Source organism: Stigmatopora nigra, chromosome 1, assembly GCF_051989575.1.
Source record: "Stigmatopora nigra isolate UIUO_SnigA chromosome 1, RoL_Snig_1.1, whole genome shotgun sequence".
Taxonomy (NCBI): domain Eukaryota; kingdom Metazoa; phylum Chordata; class Actinopteri; order Syngnathiformes; family Syngnathidae; genus Stigmatopora; species Stigmatopora nigra.
In genome coordinates, this window is record NC_135508.1 from 11,438,806 (window position 1) to 11,459,569 (window position 20,764).

The 20,764-nt window shown below is 37.3% G+C and overlaps 3 protein-coding genes across 3 annotated transcripts; all 3 read right to left on the minus strand.

Annotated features, from left to right (window-relative positions):
* Positions 1–2,791: 2,791 nt before the first annotated feature.
* LOC144197116 (galactose-specific lectin nattectin-like) lies at positions 2,792–5,847 on the minus strand. The gene is made up of 7 exons (XM_077717716.1): positions 5,794–5,847; positions 5,622–5,678; positions 5,516–5,546; positions 5,349–5,434; positions 4,865–4,999; positions 3,048–3,159; positions 2,792–2,935 (listed from the first exon to the last, which is right to left on the minus strand). Exons 1-7 carry the CDS (start codon positions 5,803–5,805, stop codon positions 2,853–2,855), a joined length of 516 nt encoding a protein of 171 aa, XP_077573842.1. The 5' UTR covers positions 5,806–5,847; the 3' UTR covers positions 2,792–2,852.
* A 6,579-nt stretch (positions 5,848–12,426) lies between these two features.
* On the minus strand, positions 12,427–14,056 carry LOC144207048 (ladderlectin-like). The gene is made up of 7 exons (XM_077732254.1): positions 13,995–14,056; positions 13,757–13,819; positions 13,651–13,669; positions 13,461–13,543; positions 13,221–13,355; positions 12,792–12,903; positions 12,427–12,715 (listed from the first exon to the last, which is right to left on the minus strand). The coding sequence occupies exons 2-7, from the start codon at positions 13,817–13,819 to the stop codon at positions 12,636–12,638; spliced, it is 492 nt and encodes a 163-aa protein (XP_077588380.1). The 5' UTR covers positions 13,995–14,056; the 3' UTR covers positions 12,427–12,635.
* Positions 14,057–17,039: 2,983 nt separating this feature from the next.
* LOC144207056 (alpha-N-acetylgalactosamine-specific lectin-like) lies at positions 17,040–18,507 on the minus strand. Its single transcript, XM_077732268.1, has 7 exons — positions 18,382–18,507; positions 18,196–18,258; positions 18,023–18,041; positions 17,848–17,933; positions 17,618–17,752; positions 17,425–17,536; positions 17,040–17,327 (listed from the first exon to the last, which is right to left on the minus strand). Exons 2-7 carry the CDS (start codon positions 18,256–18,258, stop codon positions 17,260–17,262), a joined length of 483 nt encoding a protein of 160 aa, XP_077588394.1. The 5' UTR covers positions 18,382–18,507; the 3' UTR covers positions 17,040–17,259.
* Between the last annotated feature and the right edge of the window lie 2,257 nt (positions 18,508–20,764).

Sequence of the window (20,764 nt, forward strand, 5' to 3'; positions counted from 1 at the left end):
AGAGCGCCATAAATAAACACCAGCTAATAAACACCAGCTAATAAACAAAAAAATGAAATAACAAATACAAATTAAGTCAAAAAAGTAAATGTCGGAAACACCACCTAACAATTGTAAGAATCAATTCATCATTATCATGAATAATGACATCATCTGGTCCAAAATGTCTCACTCATCGAGACAATAGAAAATCTCACACATAATTAGATATGTCTATTGGATGATTTTTTTTCAGGCTAAGATCTCAATAATTGTGATAAAAGGAAAACAGGTGAGAAATTTGTATAGAAAAAACAAACACAGATGACGTCAATTGGATAACGAGAACAACAACAAACTGCAAACATGGGAAAGCACCGCAACACTTTTGCTCATATTTCTGTTCTCGTCCTGTTTAATGCTAAAAGCTATCAATTTTCAAACTGAAACTGTCAACATTATTTTATTTCTTTCTTTCTTTCTTTCAGCTTGTCACTTTTCCACTGTATAACAGAATCAAATGATATCCAAGGATTTTAAAATCTCTCTGGTTTGGGTAAGTGATGTTGGTCTTTCTGAATTTTATTTAAAACGATCACAGAGTAAGTTGAGGTGATTTGGAAGCATAAAGTGTACCTATTTTTTACCACTAAACCTGCCATTAATCTAAATTGACAAAGTGGATAAAGGTGACTTTTAATAACACCAAATTCCCTGTTAAAACAAAAATACTTTCAGAAAGGATAAAATAAATCACACTGGACAATTGGCAAATAAGGCAAGCTACAGAAAAAGTATCAAGACAGCAACAAAGCAACTTCCATGTTCATTATGACGTCTAAGATCAGACAAGATCTGAAGAATGAAAGGCAAACTTATAATCAGAGATAATTAAAAGCTCAACCTCACTATTTGCTCCCTTGATATTCTGCCTCCCACTTTAAAAAAACAATAACAACAAAAAAAACTCTTATCACTTGTGTAGCTCGCAGGGTAATTCAAATGACTAATATTTGTGTCCAATCAGGAGATTTCCTACAGGCGTTCCAAACGGAATAATTAAAAAAATCTTTTAAAACAAAAAGGTAATTTGAATTTTGCTGCTATGACTGAAATTACTGAGGAAACCATTAAAAGAGTTACTTTGGAGCAAAATCACACTTTAATGATTGAAAGCAAGCCTGGACATCAGCCAAAACCGAGTCCGGAACCTGTACGTATCAAAGTCTTAAATTATTCCAGATGGAACAATGACGCATGAAAATGATCAGCAAAACTGATCAGCGCGATACAATGGACACGATTGAGCATATTATACTACTTTCCTATCTTGCTCAATGACAAGACAAGAAGTTGATCTTTTTGGCCTCTTTCCACCAAAACCTGTCCTGGGGCTTTCCCCCCTTATCACTTACTGGGACCACTTCCAAGAGAACGCGGATGTGGTTACTAGCCATATAATCAAGGAAATGGAACTGGAATCAGGAACAAACAAATGATAACGAGTACCAGAATCTATTATTTGGTGTTTTTTTTGTTTCTTCCATGTCTTTTATCTTTCTAACAACATTGTGTGTATAAGTGCGTATGTAAATGTAAGAGCTGTTTGCCTATATAATAATTATTTGTTCATTTTCTGAAATATACTGTAAATTACATTAAGTTGCTTTGGTTTTATTATTAGCCTTTGTCTTGGGGGCCCGGTGGGGCAAGTCGTTGGGCAAATTACGGCCCGCGGGCCACATCCGGCCCACTAACCAGTTTAATCCGGCCCGCCGACGTTGTCCAAATAAGTTTTTTTCTATTTTTTTTTCCCCCAAGATGGCGCCGTCACACGGAAGCCAGTGGCAGCAGCTCTGTCCACTCTCTTTTTTTACAATGACATTTTAATATTTCTTTATACATTCCTTTTTACTTTACTTTGTACTTTATACTTTTTACTTTAATGATGAGTGATGAGTATTTTAATACTTTAGTCATTTTTTTCTGTTTCTGTTTCATATGTACTGTTAACGGGTGCAGTTTTTTTATGTGTATCGTATCTTGTACTGACCTGGCCCATCTGTCAATTTTTTAAAGTCAATGTGGCCCCCGGGACCAAAAGTTTGCCCACCCCTGGGTAAGTGCGTCGGCATCACGGGTCTGGACTCCTGAGTTCCAGTCCAGGTCGGTCGCTCTGTGTGGAGTTTGCATGTTTTCACCGGGCCTGTGTGGGTTTCCTCTGGGTACTCCAATTTCCTCCCAGATTGCAGAAAGCATGCATGGTAGGCTGATGAGACACTCTAAATTACCCTGAGGTATGGGTATGAGTGTGCATGGTTGTCCTTTGTCTTCTTGTGCCCCCGATTCAGGGTGTCCCCCGCCTCTCACCCAAAGACAGCTGGGTTTGGCTCCAGCACCCCCCGCACCACTAATGACGATAAGGCGGTTCAGAAAATGAGATGAGAGATGCCTTTGTCTTGAATTGGTCATCCAAAAAAATATTTTTGATAGATTAATTTCCCTACATGTGCCATCAAATCTGCAACACTGTTTTCATCCTTTTTTGACCTTTTACGTAAAACCAAAGGATTTGGATTTGGATGACTTTTTGTTACATTGAATGTACAATTGATGCTGTCAAGAGGAATAACGCGTTTAATGTTCAGAAATGAGCTGTAATTCATTGCCACGATACGTATTTAAACCACAGAAGTAATAGGAACCACCAAGAATTTGGCAAAAATTGTTAAGATTATGGAAAGACATCATGACAGTTGTTTAGCTTTAGCACCCCCCCCCCCCCCACCCTTCCCTCCCCTCCTCCCGGCGACTAATGTGAGACTAAGAGGATCATGGTCCAGGGTCTGATGGTCTGACGGTCAGATGGCTGATTAGTGACAGTCTTTCTTTTCCACAGGTTTCATGCAAACATATGGGTTCAAATCTGTGCATGGAACATCGTGCCACATATCGTCTGCAGGGAAACACACACACACAGGATTAAAAAGCATGCCCCAGTAACAGATAATTAAATGATATACCAATATGCTGATATCATTTGGAAAATAAATGGTATTTACACTCACCTTGGTTCTCAATCTCCACACAATCCTCGTTTACACTTGGACCGTCAGGCTGGCTCGGTGCAAAGCCGCTGAAATTGACAATTTCACCGTTGGTCCAAATGTATTCGCCCTCCTGTAACACAAAGTAACATTATAAATAGAAATTAGGCATAAAATGCTGTTCTGGCTGTGGGGATTACACGAGAGTAATTGGCTGATAAATGCTGAGTGCATTTCAATCAGTTTCAGTCTTTTGTCTAAATACTTGTGACTTGTGACTACTGGTACTGAGGAGAGAAACCCAAAGTGCAACATTTAATGTGTCATGATTGAACGCTTTTCACCATCAGTCCATAGAAAGTTATTATCCTGTGAGTCATATGAACATTTAAATCTTTAGAAAAGCCCCCAAACTGAACGAGCGGCGTGTGAAAATCAGAATTTGATCGTAAAAGAGGGCATTATGCTGTTAGATGACTTTTCCCTTGAATCCCTTCAACAAATGAGATCCTTCCTTTCTGACAAAAATAGGGAGTCCCCAAGTCCTGTAGTTTAGCACGTGCCAAGTAGGAATGGAAAGGCAGAAATGTCTGAATAGTGTTAACAAATATATTATGCATCAAGACTTGATCATGTTTTATTGAAATGTCATGTTGCATGAGCTTTTTAGTGTTTGTCATTCATTTTCTCTACTGCTTATCCTCAAAAGGCCCTGTCAACGTCAACTTGATTTCACGTGGGCTGGACCATTTCAGATATAATATTTAGATTTTTAAAAATAAATTGATTAAAAGAACTGGATTAAAAGGCCTGAATATTCAGTTTTTTATAAATCTAAAAAAAATGTTTATTTTAGCTTTTTTTTAAATCTATTTTTAGATTCTACAAAATGATTTTTGAACTAAAAACATAGAACAAAATTGATTTAAAAATTACAATGATTGATTTAAAAGGGGGAAAATCAGGAAATGTAATATATCTATACTCTTCATTTTAATTTGATCCTAAAACAGAAAGTCGGCACTCCTGATTTACTTTCCCGGGCCACACAAAATGATGCGGCGGGCCAGATTTGGCCCACGGGCCACCACTTTGACACGTGTTTTTTGGAGATGTGGGAGGAAACCAGAGTACCTGGAAAAAACCCACAAAGGTACGGGGAGAACACGCAAACTCCACACAGGAAGGTCGAAACTTGCAAAAAGTAATAGATCAAAATAAAAATAATACTAATTTTAGCATCATTTTGTTTGCAGCACTTATACTTAAAAAAAATCCCAACCTTTTTATTTTTCTTATAATTTTGTGATTTTGTGTGTTAACTGTTAACTGCTCAGCTGTATACATATTTCTCTTTGTATTGTTACAAATAAATTTAGTTCAAAATAAAAGGTGAGTGCCTAGTGTTAACCACTTTAACCCACATTTTTCTTGCCTCATTTCACTTTTATTCTATATAACTTTTTTAATGCCTACTTATTATGTGTGCACGTTATGGTGAAGCATTTAATGAAGAGAGTTACAACTATAGTTACTATGCAAACTTTTTTCAAACTATTTGTTGCTGCGTTTCTGTCTTAATGATTGGATTTAATGATTCTTAATGATCCCATATACTTTGCTTTGCTTTGCCAATCTAAAATGTGTTGTAGGTGGAAGACATGTTGTTAGGCAAAAGGTCTGCTTCGTCTAAGAGCCATAACTGCTATTTTGAGGACCCTTGACTCTACAAGCGCCTCGTTTAAGTCAGTGATGCGATTTAGCCCATTTATTTTCTCCATGAGAAAAGCACTTGTGATGAACATAAATAAGTCGATTAAGTATCAATCAAGTTTTACCTCGACAGCATCATGGAGTCCAATCCAGGTGTCCACAATTTCACCCCTACACTCTCGGATCAGCTCAACAACGAGTGCATTTTCCTTGCGGCTATTGATGGAGACCAAATTTGCATCAAGAATGTTGCAGATGCTCTGATCGAGTAAAAAACAAAACAAAAACAAATCAAATGAATACACATTTAAATTGGAAAATTAACTTGCATTTGAACATGTGCACTCTGTGCGATAGATAATAAATGTAGTATCGACTTAAATAAGCATTTTTACAGAAGAGGATTACAGTCACAATTATGGAATCAAAGTGGCAATTCTGAAATTAAACAGACAAATCTGAGTTTAAAGTCACAATTTTGACTTCTTTTTCAGAATTTCTTCTCAAGTCAGAATCTAGGCCACGTTTAATTTTCTTCTTCCTTAAATTTAATAGCTGTTAACTTTTATAATTTTTTTTTTTTTACTACTGTGTTAACGTCTGAAATACCTCAGCATCTGAAAAGGTCCTGTCATCATTTTGAAATATGTAACAGTTCTTGTCCAACTGGGTCCAGCCTTTGGGGCAGTGATTGCCTATAACAGAAATGTTGGACATCACATTTTTTTGTAGTCATCTTAAATAAGTGAAGTATTTTATCACAACTACTTACATACCAATTGACTTAGAGTCTTTCCCTAAGGCCACCTAAGGAAAAGAGAACATAATAAATTGATAGCGCTAAAAAGATGAATGGATGAATGAAAAGAGAATTGGACTTACTCCTTGGATTTGTACAGTGAGTCCACACAGGACCACGAACAGATGAAGAGGACTCATCTGGGTGACAAGACAAGATTATTTCGATTATTTTTCCCTTACTGTTCTTTTCTTTGAAGAAGAGTTTACCACTGACCATATAGTAAAAGCAAAAATCATATTTGTGTTCTATTACCTTTGTAGTCATAATGCTGAGCAGGACAAAAAGCTTATCTTGATCCTTAGAAGAATGAAGACAATACACATAAACCGTTGCACTAATATAGTCATGATTGTGAGCCAGCTTCCACTTATGTAGGCGTGTTCTATTTGGTAGTGGTTGAATGCCCTGTTAAAAGGTCGCGCTAATTGCGGCGTGCAAACCTACCAATCACACAACACAATCTCAAACGCTAAAGCATGAAAGAAATATGACATGAATCAAACTGAATGAACTAAATGAGAAGGTGTCTGCATGCATATGATAAAACTAGCCTCGAAGTTTGCATCAAAACATTCTACACATTTTCCATTGTTGAAATATGTGAATTGCTTTTCTTTAAAATTCAACCTCATGAAAATGCAAAACACTTGCCACTTTTAGCAAAACCTGAACAGCAAACCTTGCACCATTCATTAAACCAGAGTCAAAATTGAAGACATGATATGATGATCCAGCCTATTTATTCAGTTCCAATCGCACATTTAGACCAAAGTTCAAAATGCATATAAAAGTTAGTTGGTCAAGTCTGGAGGGGAATGATTTTGAAGAAAAAAAATCTAAATATATGGGAATGTATTGCACTCAGTTTAAAAAAAAAAAATCTAAATATATGGGAATGTATTGCACTCAGTTTTAAAAAAAAATCTAAATATATGGGAATGTATTGCACTCCGTTTTATTTTTTTTTTAAATCCCTGGCTGTTTTTCTCAATAATTTACTTTGTGGGGTTGTTTTTATTGAATTCATTATTTTTAAAACTCTGTTTTTTCTAAATAATGTATTTTCTTGGGTTGTTTGTTGAATTATTTTTTTTTTTTGGTCCTGAGTGAAAACAATTACACTACAAAGAGATGAATTGGCAAATCTATCTTTTTGTTGTAGACAATGGACACCTAGTGCACACCCAGTAACCAGCAAAACAAAGTAACAAGAACACATTAGTGCAGTGTATTTTATGTGTTCTCACAAACAATGTTCTGCATCCACATTCTCCACCCTGTTCCATTCTGTCATTCTTTGCTTTGAATGTTGTCATCAAATACCTCGATGGTTCTAGACGTTAATGGAGAATATTTGTCACCTGTTCTTTGCCATTTTGTCACATCTTTTGTTTTACATACCTTGGCTCTATTAATTCTTTCATTTTCGTTTGTTTTGTTTTTTTGTGCTCATACACACTAGAGTCAATGACTCTCTGGAGGAAATAAATAGTTTAGCCAACTTTAAGGAGTAGGCATACCACCCTGAAATAGTTGCCTGTTAATCTCAGACCTTGGTTGTAACGGGTGGGTATTTTTTGGTTTATTCTAGAGTTTTTTTTCCAATCAGATCGAATGTTTTTTAGTGTTTTGCAAGACATTTTATTCCATGTTTAGACCAGTGGTGTCCAAACTATCCCAAAAAGGGCCGATATGGGTGCAGGTTTTTTTGTTTTCTTCAACTGATCCAGCATGGGTAGTTTAATCCAGTGTTTTTCCAACTTTTTCTGAGCTGCGGTACACTTTTTGCATTGAAAAAATGTCAAGGCACACCACCGGCTGAAAATCTTCAAATTTCCAATGATATCGCCCATATTAACAATATAAAGTTGTTCTCATCAACGTTTTATCATCAGGAATCATATAAAGCCCAAAAACTATTCTAAAATCTTCCCAAATATTTACACCGACCTAATGTTAGCCAAAGTTTATGTCTACGGACCCCAAAAAACTTCCGATTCACATAATGTAAAAATAAGTAATATAACCTTTTGAATCTGGAATGACTTTTACTCCCAATATTTCTTAAATCTCCTAATATGGTGTGAAAAGCAACGTTGTGCTCACGCAGACTTTACTTTGCCAAAATGTGTTGCCCTTGAAATAAAAAAACTTCCGTTTCACGTAATGTAAAAACAAGAGAACAACTTATATCTCGTAACATCACGACATTTTTTTACTCACAATATGACTTCAATCTCCTAAAATTATACAAAGAGAAATTGTGGTTATACCTAAACTCAACAAAAGTTGAAGCCTGTGAGACCACATCCATTTCACGGTAAATTAAAAGAATCAACAAAATACACTTAACTTTCAACATTTTACGTCCTATTTCAAATTTAATCTCTTAGTAGTTCGATTTTAATCTCGTAACATTGAGGTTTTTCTCTCGGAATATTATAATTTATGAATTCTTGTAAATTCTTACAGCACACCTGATCATCACTCAAGCAGCTCACTGGTTTGAAAACACTGGTCTAACCAATAGGGTTTCTTCTGAAACCTGACGACGACCTGACAATTAAGATTGTTGAAAAAAATGGTTATATTGAAACTAAAACACCTAAAAAAAATTCTCCTTGTTTTCATTGTTGTAGTTTTTTGTTTTTGGTTTGTTTTTTTGTAAGGCCGATTGAGTGTTTTTATGATATCTGACAATTGGAATATTGCTCTTCTTTGTAAATACCATTGTGTGAATAATTAAAATAGAATCTCAGTACAAGTTTTGGTGTTGCAAACATTCATGTGAAAAGCATGTGGAGGGATTGCAACATAACATGCAACTTGGAATACATTGTCAGTTCAACTTTGAAGTAAAAAAAAAAACAACTAATTGCTGGGTGTGTCCATTAAGTCCCATACACACAATACCTCGCAAATTATCGCAGTGAATCTAATTTAGTCCTCATCTTTAACAGGTGGAGTAATTGATTAATTGTCTTTTGCCATGAAGCATGAATGCGTTGGGTGCGGCAATCTTTTGTGCGTCAGCAATGTGAACAAGTTGGCTGGTTGAACGGCATTTCATTGTTTATTGTACTTTTGTGTACAACTCATAATTGTACATTTTCTATTGCTGCAGTTTGTTTTTAAAGTTGTGTTGACAGGACATTTTTGCAATTTTCGGAATTATGTCATTTGTTTGATGAAATTTACTCAACATATTTAATAACACACATGTCCACATACATGTACTTGCAGGTTTCTTTCAAATCCAAAGAGGAAAATTAATATGTTTAATAATTGAATCGTAATTGTTTGACAATCTCACCAAATTTAACATCAACCCGTTAATGTTCACTCCAAGAAAAAAAGTATTTTTCCAATTTGGTGAAGCACAAGTAAGAAAAATAAATGAAAAACTGCAGAGTGCTGATGGTCGTTTGTCTCTCTGTGTGTCCTATAATTGACTGGCGACCAGTCTAGGGTGTAGTCTCCCTTTTGCCCAAAATCAGCTGAGTTAGGCACCGGCAACCACCCTAAAAATACAAAACAATGACCAAAAAATTCATGGAAATACTGTTTTTCCCCATTTTTGCTTAAAATTAAAATGACAATAAAAGCATTCAATTCAATTCAAATACCAAGACAATCATGACATTTGGGGGTTGGTCTTTTGCCACTTTCAAAACAACACAGAAAGACCCGTGAGTATATATATATTAAAAAAAAAAATCATATCCCTCCAACCTTGAAATGTTCAAACAAAATAATGACGCATGGAAACCTTGGCCACTTCATTTTTCTATTTCTATTAACCAATCATAGATTCATTCGAAAAAAAATTTTTGGGTGCTTTTACACTTCCTCCGAGCTGCTCCCAAGAATTGTTAAACAATGTACAGAAAGCACAGAGTTGGGATACTACAATGTCTGTTCACAAAATGCTAAAAATACAGTAATACAGTAATCGCCATTAGACGGCTTTGCCACTCTCACGGATTCACAACAACGCAGCTTGGATTGGCCATATATTGATGAAAAGGTAATTGTGTAGGAACATTTTTTTTCAGTCATTTTCTAAACCACTTTATTCTCATTAGGCTCACGGGTGGTGCCAGAGGCGGCAGACATGCTGAATTGGTGGCCAACCGATCGGAGGGCACAAGGAGATAGACAACCTTGCACAAAATCTACTATTTCCAATCAGCCTATCATGCAATTTTTTGGGAATTTGGTAGGAAACCAGTACTCGGACGTTTGGTCGCCTGGACGTTTGGTCGCCTGGACGTTTGGTCGCCTGGACGTTGGGTCACCTGGACGTTTGGTCGCCTGGACGTTTGGTCGCCTGGACGTTTGGTCGCCTGGACGTTTGGTCGCTTGGACGTTTGGTCGCCTGGACGTTTGGTCACCTGGACGTTTCGTCGCCTGGACGTTTGGTCGCCTGGACGTTTGGTCGCCTGACGTTTGGTCGCCCGGACGTTTGGTCGCCGGACATTTGGTCCCCGTTGGTTCCCTTTTTTTTGGTCGCCAGTCAAACGGTGACCGACCTGGATTTGAACCCAGGAACCCCCCTGGGAGGCTGACGCGCTAACCACCGTCGGGCCACGCTGTTTGAAGTTGTAGTTTTAATGACTTGAAATCAACTTGGGCTCTTTTCTCACTTCCGTATTGTAACGTATTTATCAATATTGTCAATCAGTCATCAAGTGTCATCGAACTATTTTTGTCCTCACCTGGTCTCATCTTCTGCTAAAATCTGTTTCAACATAATGTGTGTTGCTACGTGACGCAGAAAGGCCAAAAGACATTTAAATCATGGGCTTAGATCCTCATTAGTGCATTCAGCCAATAATTTTTGAAATTATAAACACATATATGTATATATAAATACAACCATCCACAGATTGCACTTGTAGAAGCCCAAATTGGTGCAAAGGTGTCCTCCTTGTGGCTTGGAATGGAACTGCCCAACCCTGGTATAGACAGCATTTTTAAAGGGAGAAAAAAAGGCAAGTCAAAATGAAAGAACATTTTAGTAGTCACTAGATGGAAGTGTCTTCCTTTGGGAGTTTAAAAAATTGCACAGAGAAGGTTTAAAAACCCAAATAATATTTAATAGACACCTTAAAAACACGGTCCCCACATCACAGTAATTCACTTATTGCAGCAGGTTTGGGAACCTATGAACCGTGACTCACGAGGTAATATTACATACATCGCGGCCCGGTGGGGCAAGTGGTTAGCGCGTCGGCCTCACAGCTCAGGGGTCCTGGGTTTAAATCCAGGTCATGTCCACCTGTGTGGAGTTTGCATGTTCTTTTGGGCCTGCGTGGGTTTCCTCCCACATTTGTAAAACATGCATGATAGGCTGATAAAAAATAAATGTAGCGGCAGGAGTGAGCATTTTCTCACAGGTTCGAGGCCTTCTGTCGACTCCTGACTTTTTAGTTTATAACCATGATGAACATTTACTGTACCCCTATACCCTATACCAGGGGTAGGGAACCTATGACTCGGGAGCCATATGTGGCTCTTTTGATGGGGGTATATGGCTCTCCGCGAAAATTTTTAAATTCTGAATATGGCTCTCAAGGAATAATGTTTAAAAATATGAATTGTTTATGGCTCTCTTCATCAAAAAGTCTCCCAACCCCTACCCTGTACCCTAAAATCTATACCCTAACCCTAACCCCTAACCCTAATATATTAACCCCTATATTTTTTATAATATTTTGTTGCCAATTTGACATCCAATTGTAGTGCTATATTTTCTCAGCAAAGTTAAAAATGTCAAGGGTTAAGAAGAAAATAGCCATGGCAGAAAATCTTTGCGTCACTTGCATAATGAGAACTAAAAGAAGCTGTTATGTACTAACCTGCTTCTCATTGAATAAAGGAAACAAAAAAAAAACACAATGGCTTGCCTGCTATTTCCGATTATGTGCAGTACATTTTGATCATGGTTGTAAACTAAAAAGTCAGGAGTCGACAGAAGGCCTCGAACCCGTGAGAAAATGTTCACTCCTGCCGCTAGGGTTCAAAAGCTAAACACTAAACTACAGGGTGGTACCTGTTATGCAGAACTCAGGGTTTATAACAAGTTAAACAATGTAAGAAATTTGAGAAACTGGAGAAGACTTTACTCATCCGGTTTAGTGTAGGTGATATTTGTGTGACAGAATAGCTGGTGTGGATGTGGAGGTTTTTTTTCCACAATGGAGGGGGCCAAATTCTTATTTTTAGAAATCTGCTACATGTGCAAAAGTTCTAAATCAGGATACTAAGTGGGAATATGTGTAGAGATAAGACACATTTTACAGCAGTTTTTGTAATTATGTTCAGGTTAATTTGAAATTATCATTTGAAGAATGTCTTTCACCTCATTCATTCATATCCATGTCCTCTCTTACATTCACCCTGAATCTTGCTACAACCAAAAGAATGAATGGTTTGAGAAATGTAAAATCATTCATTATAACAATCATGCCTTAAATCATCGATTCGGGACAGCCCGGCGGCCAAGTTGTTAGCGTGTCGGCCTTGCAGTTTTGGTGTCAAAGGTTCGTCCACAGGTTGTTCGTCACTGTGTGATGTTTGCCTGTTAACCCCGCGCTTGCATGGGTTTTCTCTCGGTACTCCGATTTCCTCCCACATTCCAAAAAATGAACACACCTAATTGCCCCTAGGTCTGATAGAGGGTAATGTGTTGTCCGTCTCCTTGTGACCTGCGATTGGGTGGTCAACAATCCAGGGTGTCCCCCGCATGGTGCCCGACATGACCTTAAAGACACAGCTTAGTCACAGGACTACACTCTTTCCTTGCACTTTATGCTGTATTGCATGGGCACAGCTTTTAGAAATAGGGTGAATGTGTGAAAATATAAAGTACACCAAAACAAGTTGAATGCACAGATTCCTTCTTTTATTTTTATGCCTCAAGAGATTCATATCTTTTCGACAGACTGCAACCAAAAAACCATTGAAAAAGTGTAAAAGAAGAAAAAGACAAAGTTTGAAGAACTCAAAATAAAAAGGCTATCCCGATTTTTATGTTATTATTGTCATCCAGTTGTAGGTCAGACATTGTGTTATAGAATCTGGTGTCTCGCTTAGTGCTTCCTGACGTGAATGTGCTTAGCACAAACAGATGGATTCATGTCGCCACAGTTGTCGTCGTGCCACAGTTCATCTGTAAACCAAAAGAAATAATCAGTCAATTATTCTATGTAGCAACTACAAGCTCCAGAAAGGACAATTTTACTAACCTGTGCCTTCAAAATCCACGCAGTGTTCAACTCCACCTACATTGTCTGGCTGACCACTTGCAAAATCCTCATAAGTATTAGCTGTACCATCAGTCCAGAGGAAAGTGTAATCCTAAATTAAAAAGGGTCATTTGAAGGAGTCATAAAAAAAATGACAGTTGAGATTTTTTCCCACAGTTTGTTTGCCTGATGTAATCAAACTCGAGCGTAAAATTAGGGTTATCGCAATCATAATCAATTCTAAGGTTTAAAGTTAGGTCATTGTAATAGTTTGGATAAGTTGAATTGACTGGAACAATTCAATCAACCAACGACTTGCAGGCGGAGCTAGATGAGGAATGTGTTGTTTCCTATCCTTCGACACTTCTTTCCTTTCCTCTTTGAGTTTAAAATACATACAGTTAGTTTTTTTTCTGGTCAATATTTTACCGTGATTGGGTCATGCAATCCAATCCAGGTGTCGTCGAAGACTCCCGCTGCGTCCCGAATCACTTCACGGACAATTGCATTTTCAAGACGATTTCTGATGGAAACCAGATTCCCACCAAGAATGTTGCAGACACTCTTAAAAAGAAAAAGGCAGTCAAAAGATAGTCAATAATTGGATTACTTCTTGTAAAATATCAACAACAACAAATAAATGTCATTATTATTGGGTGTTTTCCATACCTCTGAATCAGCAAAGGTTCTCTCGTCATGTTGGTAGATAAAACAGTAATTGCCCAATCTGGTCCAACCCTTGGGACAGTAGCCTGCATGACAATTTCAACCATTTTAGAGGAAGCAACAACTCAATCGGAAGTCAAATGCTGTCAAATTGATTAGGCTGGATGGTGTAGAAAGAATACAAGTGTGCTACCTTTCTTTGTCTGACCCAACTGTGGAAAAAAAAACAAGAGTGTAAATCACTGAAGATTAGTACTATGCAACTATGCAATGGTTAAAGTCATTAAAGGAAGACCTACAACTCCAGTCAGCAGTCCACTGAGCCCACAAAAGAGGATCAACAAACGAAGAGAGAATGCCATCTGCGCAAGGACAGAAAATATCGTTTTTCTTTTTGCATTTATACGCCAGTTATAATCTGACTATAAAAGGAACCTATCTCAAAATGTATTGGTTACACTATTTGGGTTACAAAATGATTTTAGCTGAGCTTTTTAAAGTTTTTTGCTTCTAATCAATTGAGTTGTGTAAAGTTACCTTTGCAGTAGAGGTGCTCCGTACTGTAAATGACGACTAGCAAGTCCTTTTATACGAAGATTTGACACAGGTCCGGAATGTTAAAAACAGCAATTATCGTCACGTCACGTCACGTGACACACCAAACGAGTTCTCAGTCCCAGTATGGCAATCGGACGTTAATCACGTGTACCTAACTTGAAATGGTATGTCAAGGTTAGTCAAAAACATATTCAAATTGAGATGAATGACGTTTGAGGTGTGGGGAAATGTTTGAAGAAAGTCTTCCTAACAATATAATGGAGAGTAAAATATAAAATAAAAACTTGGGGACAGAAGACACAACACGCTTGTGGTTCAAGGAAATAATTGACGCATATGTCCTTAGCAATCAAATGGGGACTCAGGGAACTGTGGGAAACAAAAGATATAAAAAAAACAGGGTGGTGTTCATGCGTACCGAGTAATGTTCTAATGATACAATTAGTCAACTAAGTCAGTCATTTTCTTTTCATTATCACACACCTTAATTGATGCATGTCTTTCGCCCTTGACTTTACCCAACCTTCGTTAATAGATGTCACACCCATACATACATACATAGATTGTTTGGTATGTTACTGCACCAGTTGAACCCTTCATAAAAAAATATTCTGTCTTGTACAGCCTTTTACTTAAAGAAAGATGTATTTATTATTATTATATCTAAATTTGAGACTGTTTGGTCTGGTAAAATTCACTTTATAAAACCACTTTCCAGAATGCTGAGGTTAATAAATGGCAGGTAATTTGTGCAAAGGAGAATCGTCCAGATAACAAGAGACTCTCTGAGAATTGATCTTAGCTTTTAATCTTGTCTTATTCATTGAAGTAATGTATTGAAGTAGGTATTTATATATCGCCATAAACTTTAAAAAGGGTAAAGAAAAAAACCCATCAAAATTATAAAAGCTCTTCATTTACAGGGAGAGGTTCTTTAAGAATTAGTTGAAGAATATTTTCCCTTGATTGCCTTATTAATGACTTGTACGTCATATAGCACAACACACCTTGTATAATTCAATTAGGCGAGGTTGGTGATTATACTGCACCCATCAGTAGGTCGCTTGTCATTGGTATGCCAGAAATTCATTGTGTCGTAACAGCCCGCAATGCTGAGTTAATTTTAAAAAATGGCAAATGGATCAACATTACAATAATCAAATCACATTAAAAGGATTATTAAAAAAAAGGCCAAAGAGACCTTGTCGATGTCCGCACAATGTTTGAGTTGCTGTATTGATTTTATTGAGTCTGAGTTAAGAAAGATGGCTGTAGTCGAACAAAGTGAATGAGAAGTGCTCAAACAGGATAATGTAAACATGTAAACTATCAAATTATTTCATTCTCTATACCGTTTATTCTCACGAGGTTCGTGAGTAGGCACGGGATACACCAAACCAGGTCAAGAAAATGCAATTTGTCGAGAAATTTCCTCAGGATGCTTGTTTTCCAATCGGTAATTTCCTTGAAATCTTTGGCCACATCGTATTAATTCCGGGAAATGTTCTGGTCAATTGTTAACTCATTGGCTGCCAATGACTGTTCAAGCCAACAAACAAACAATCTCAGCGTTGGAATAAGTAAGGCAAAAATGGCGACTAGTTGCTGGAGAGATCCTAGTCTTCCCTTGATAGGCCATAGAGCAGGGGAATGAACTAAAAACATCAGGTCGAATGCCATTTAGCTTTAATGATATTGACAGGGTGCTCAGACGTTTGGTCGCTGAACTTTTGGTCGCCGGTCTTTTGGTTGCCGGTCAAATGGTGACAGAGAGTTAATTGTTGAAACCAGCTCTCAAAAGTATATTCATGAGAGAGAGTTTAATATCTAAGAGAGAGAGAGTTTAATATCTAAGTACATTTGACCGGCGACCAAAAGAACGGCCACCGAAAAAGTATCAAAAGACTGGTGACCAAAAGACCAGCGACCAAACGTCCGGTCACGTTGAAAGTTTGCGTTTTTGTTATCGTCTTTCTCAATTGCTCTTCTTTTTGGTTATACATAAGATAGTCAGTTAATTCTTCTTTTGTTAATTTGATCTCCAAATGTTATCAAACAATGTGTCTACATTGATTTTTGGATTAGTCTAATGATTACAAGGAATTGACACTAATTATACGTATTGTATCATTTGAGTGTGGTTGCATAATGGTTTAAAAAAATAAAAGCAACCTTCAAATCCCCTCCCAATATCCATGTTAGTTTTAATTATTTCAATTTTCATTCATTCTAATGTAAGCTCATTTTTGTCAACTGTTGGTGTAATAGGTGTATTTCCAATATTGTGTCAAGAACATTATTAAAGAGTTTTGAAGGCCATTAATCAGGCAGGTTAATCTAGCAGTCCACAGTTAGTTCCCGATTAAATGCCTTTTTTGTGCAACAATGATTATATAGTTTATAAATACACCCATAAGGAAAATATTTTCTATTCAGTCGGCCTGCTTCTGTACAGAGTGCCTGGGTTTGATTCCCACTTGTGTGATTGTGAGTGCAAATGTTTGTCTACGTGAGGGAATCTTCATCTTCACACTGCTACATATTAGTTATGGATTTCCTAGTCACGTAAATAGTAGTCAAATGAATGATTGACATGCTAAATTTGGAGATAATTTCTGACGTCAATATGAAGTCCACTTTTTACAGAATCCTATGTTTATGCTACGTCCATGAAACGTAAAGGTGTTTTTGGAGTGTTTGATAAGCAACGGTCATATTTGAAAATGTTCACCAAGTGAAGCTTTTTTTTTTTTTTAATATTTATTTTTTATTTCCCGAATCTCTGCTTGACTTTTGACTCACTTTACCATGCAAGGTAGTTAATATTTTGAGCTTATTTGTGTTGCGTTTGAAATCTATTTTGTGGAAAGGCTCTGTGGAAGGAGCGGCTAACAGGTTCCTTTATAAAAAAAATTAAAATTAAAAAAAGAATGAGTTGCTCAATCTGACATTCTTTGAGCCAAAAATAGTGAACAAGACACAAACAAATGTGGATGCAGAAAAACACACATATTGATGCGGGGATAGACTTTTTTTTTAATGTTTATTAGAGAGATATGCTTTGCCCATCCAAAATTTGTTCTACCTGATGGCAATCAACCACACGTGAAGATTAGAAAAGAAGACATTTTGCAATTATTGCGGAAACAGGAAGACACCACTGATGTCATTTAGTGCTTCAGAAGAGACACCCCTAACGAAGAAGATATGCTGTTGTAGAAGGTACGATGTAGGCAGTCACGTCTTATTGCACATCTTGGGAACAGATATATGCAACTTCATCATTGCATGACACGTCATCCCAGTCTTGACCTGCAAGACAAGAGTGAACAAATGTGTTACATGTGATATTCAGACATTTACCTATTTGTTTTTCCCTGATATAAATGGAAACACACTGAAAACATACTATTATTGGCAGGAATAATGACACAATCCTCAGCGGCATTGGAGGGGGGGGTTCCGGTGGGAAACTCATTGAAAGTTTCTGTTGCTCCATCAGTCCAGACAAAAGTTCCCTCCTGGAAGACATTTGGAATGAGTCACACGCCAGGACAACGACTGCTCGTGCTGTCTTTTTTTCATATCGGCACATGCTTTACCGTAGCTGCATCAGTGTATCCAATCCAACCAGTTGCAGCTGCTCCAACACTCTTTGCAAGCAGGGCACGAACTACTTCATCTTCAATGGAATTTCGAATGGACGCCAGATTCCCATGAAGAGATTGGCAGGTGCTCTAAACAAAGTCAGTCAAAGCAGGCACATTTTTTTTCAAGATTTTACTTTTAACGCCATGTGTTGAAAACATGATGTAAATAAAATGATCGCTACCTCAGCATTTTCAAAATTTTCAGCTCTCTCGATAACGAGGAAACAACGATCTTCCAATCGATGCCAGTTCTTAGGGCAACTTGGAACTGCCAAGAAAGAAAAAAAGCTTTTAGAGCATTCTGCAGTGTCAAAAAGCCTATCAAAACATAATCATTCCAATTGATAAGTTGCTTACCTCTAACGGTGTCACACAACTGTAATGGAAAAACCAAAAAATATTCTCAATACAATTTCAATCTTGAAAATGAATGTACAATGCATAAGGGAGCAGAAAATCTACAGTAAGCAACCACATTCATAAGGAATTCCCAGCTATGTCTGGCATAAAGTAATAGAAATTGCACTTACGCCTGTAGTCAACAGTCCACTGATCCCACAAAGGAGAAGAAATCCGTGGAGAGAAAATGCCATCTGTGAAAAAAAGAGAAAATAGAGATCATTTTAAACATTTTCTTTAGGAAATGTGTTTGGTTTCTATGTCAAATATTAAAATCCCGTGATTAAGCTATCAGGGTTTCAGATGTGTAATGTTACCTTTGCAGTTGTGATGAGTGTTGCTGCTACAATGTGTTTGAACAAAGGTGAGCGCTCGTTTTATACGCGAGCTCGACGCAGCCAAGGAATGTCAAACTTGTCACTCAAGTCACGTGATGCTTCCAGGAGACAAAAGCACTCAAGAGTCCTCATGGTATAATTAAGGCTTGTGTTTTGAGTTTTTAGGCAATCAAAAGGGTTTTATTAATGTTTTTTGATGCATAATATGACCACTTACGAATAATCTAAAGAATTCTTCCCACATCTTCTCATTTTGCTTTTTTCCCCCTGATGTGTCATTTTCCAAACAAATCCCGCTATGTCAGTTTTGACACTTTTTTTGGCGGGGGGGGGGGGGGGGGGGGGGGGGTTAAGGTTGTGCTAAGTCAGTCAGGAATGCTGAATGAGATGAGCAGGTCGCTGCTCCTTTGCACGAGGAAATGTTAATTGGTTGACTTTGACTGCTACACTCCCATGTCACACCCTGATTGATGAATTCAAAATTCTCTTCTACAATCTCCTAGGGTCTAAAAGCCCGTTTTTGAGTCAACAAAGGGTGTTTGGATGCTGTGCCACTTGTTACATTAATTGGACTGGCCATGAATAAATCCCACGACTAAATAACTGTTTGGAGAGGAGGATACAGCTCTACAGTACACATGGAGTGTTTGAAACATATTCGCTCAGAGCCAGTAGAGTTCCAACATTGAAGATATTTTGAAGGCTCCCATTAAAATGATGAGTCAAGTGTGTTCGGCACAACAAGGAAAGAACAGTAGCGGTACATATACGTATACAAAGATTAACTGTGGTATTTTATGTCAACCTTTTGTTTCCTGTCAGCGCCTGGAACATTCGGAACAAGAGGGAAAGGCAACTACGCGTACTCTTGAAAACTTAGCATCACCACTTGGAAATGTATTGGCCATGGTTTTCATTTTTCAAGTCACACCCAACATGAACCCGCTCCTAGTGGCGTCAATACTTGATTGCTTGGTATGCTACTCATCCTGTGTAATTGCTTCAACAACTGCTTTAAAATTACTGCCCGATTAAAGGTACTCCCACGTCATGCTAGTTAGTTGAGGCGTAGTCTCACCGTGTTGTGACATCAAGTCATTTTGGGGACTAATTGTGCTTCACAAGTTCCAAGTTTGATTTCTTTTGGGTGTTGCACACCGCCCAATTCCGGTGGCTTTGTGTGTCTTTTGTGATTTATATCATTAGGTGTGTCGGAACATTGGATTGGAAGGGTGTATAGAGTTTACCTTTAGAAGAAAGTGAATAGGCAACAAAAACTAAATTATAAACTTGCCAGAATATGAATCTTACTTGCTTGTGATATTATTCCCACCCTGGTCTACAGCAAAATGTCTCTGTTAGGTAGTTTGGTCTACAGCTATTCTTCTCTAAATTTAAGATTAGCAAAAGTTTCTATATTACCTTCAATATACAAGAGGATAGTATCCCTACTTAAAATAAGATGGAGGTTGAACATTCCCTTCAAATGACAGTTATGAATAAAAACAATCATGAAAAAGAAGTGTTCTTTTGGGACAATTGTCTCAATATTTTTAGTTGAACAAAAGTTTCTCAATATTTTTAGATGAATAAAAGTGTCTCAATAAAAAGTTTCTACTTACCTTCAATATACAAGAGGATAGTAGCCCTACTTAAAATAGGATAGAGGTTGAACAATCATGAAAAAGATGTTATTTTGGGAAAGGTTTTAACTTCACAAGATACAAAAACGGACAATAAGTACAATGGGTCATGACAATCCAAAGGCCTGTGGTTTGGCGACGTATTTTCCCGGTAACCTTGATCCTTATCGTATCTCAACCGAAGTAAGCACGGCTTTTTAAAGACTTTGGTGCTCTTAAGATCCTTTTCATTGCAGCATGCCTATTAGTCCAATTCTGGTTATGCTTACTGACCTTGAATGGACAGTATTTTGTCCAAAATAAGAAGGAGTCTCGCAAAGTAGTCATTTAAATACCCCATAGGAGTACTAAGTATCCCAGTGTAGTATCAACAAGAAGAAAGAAAAAAATATCTAATTCTACAACTTTAAATGCATAGAAAAAAAACACACATACACACACACAAAATGTTATACTAATACACGCACCTATTTTTATATCATATTCCTACAGACTAATTGGAATCCACTTGGGGTATATTCAGTTGGATGAATGTGATTATGAAAGGTATTGTGAGGGAATGAATGAACATAAAAGTCATAAAAGAAGAGAACTTCAATATTTGTTACGGTGGTCGAAATTGTGTGACATTGACAAATGAAGGGGGGTTGATTCAAGGAAAACTTCACCTAAAATTTCACTTTTTCCCCCAGTTTATTTGTTTCCACATGAAAAGATGT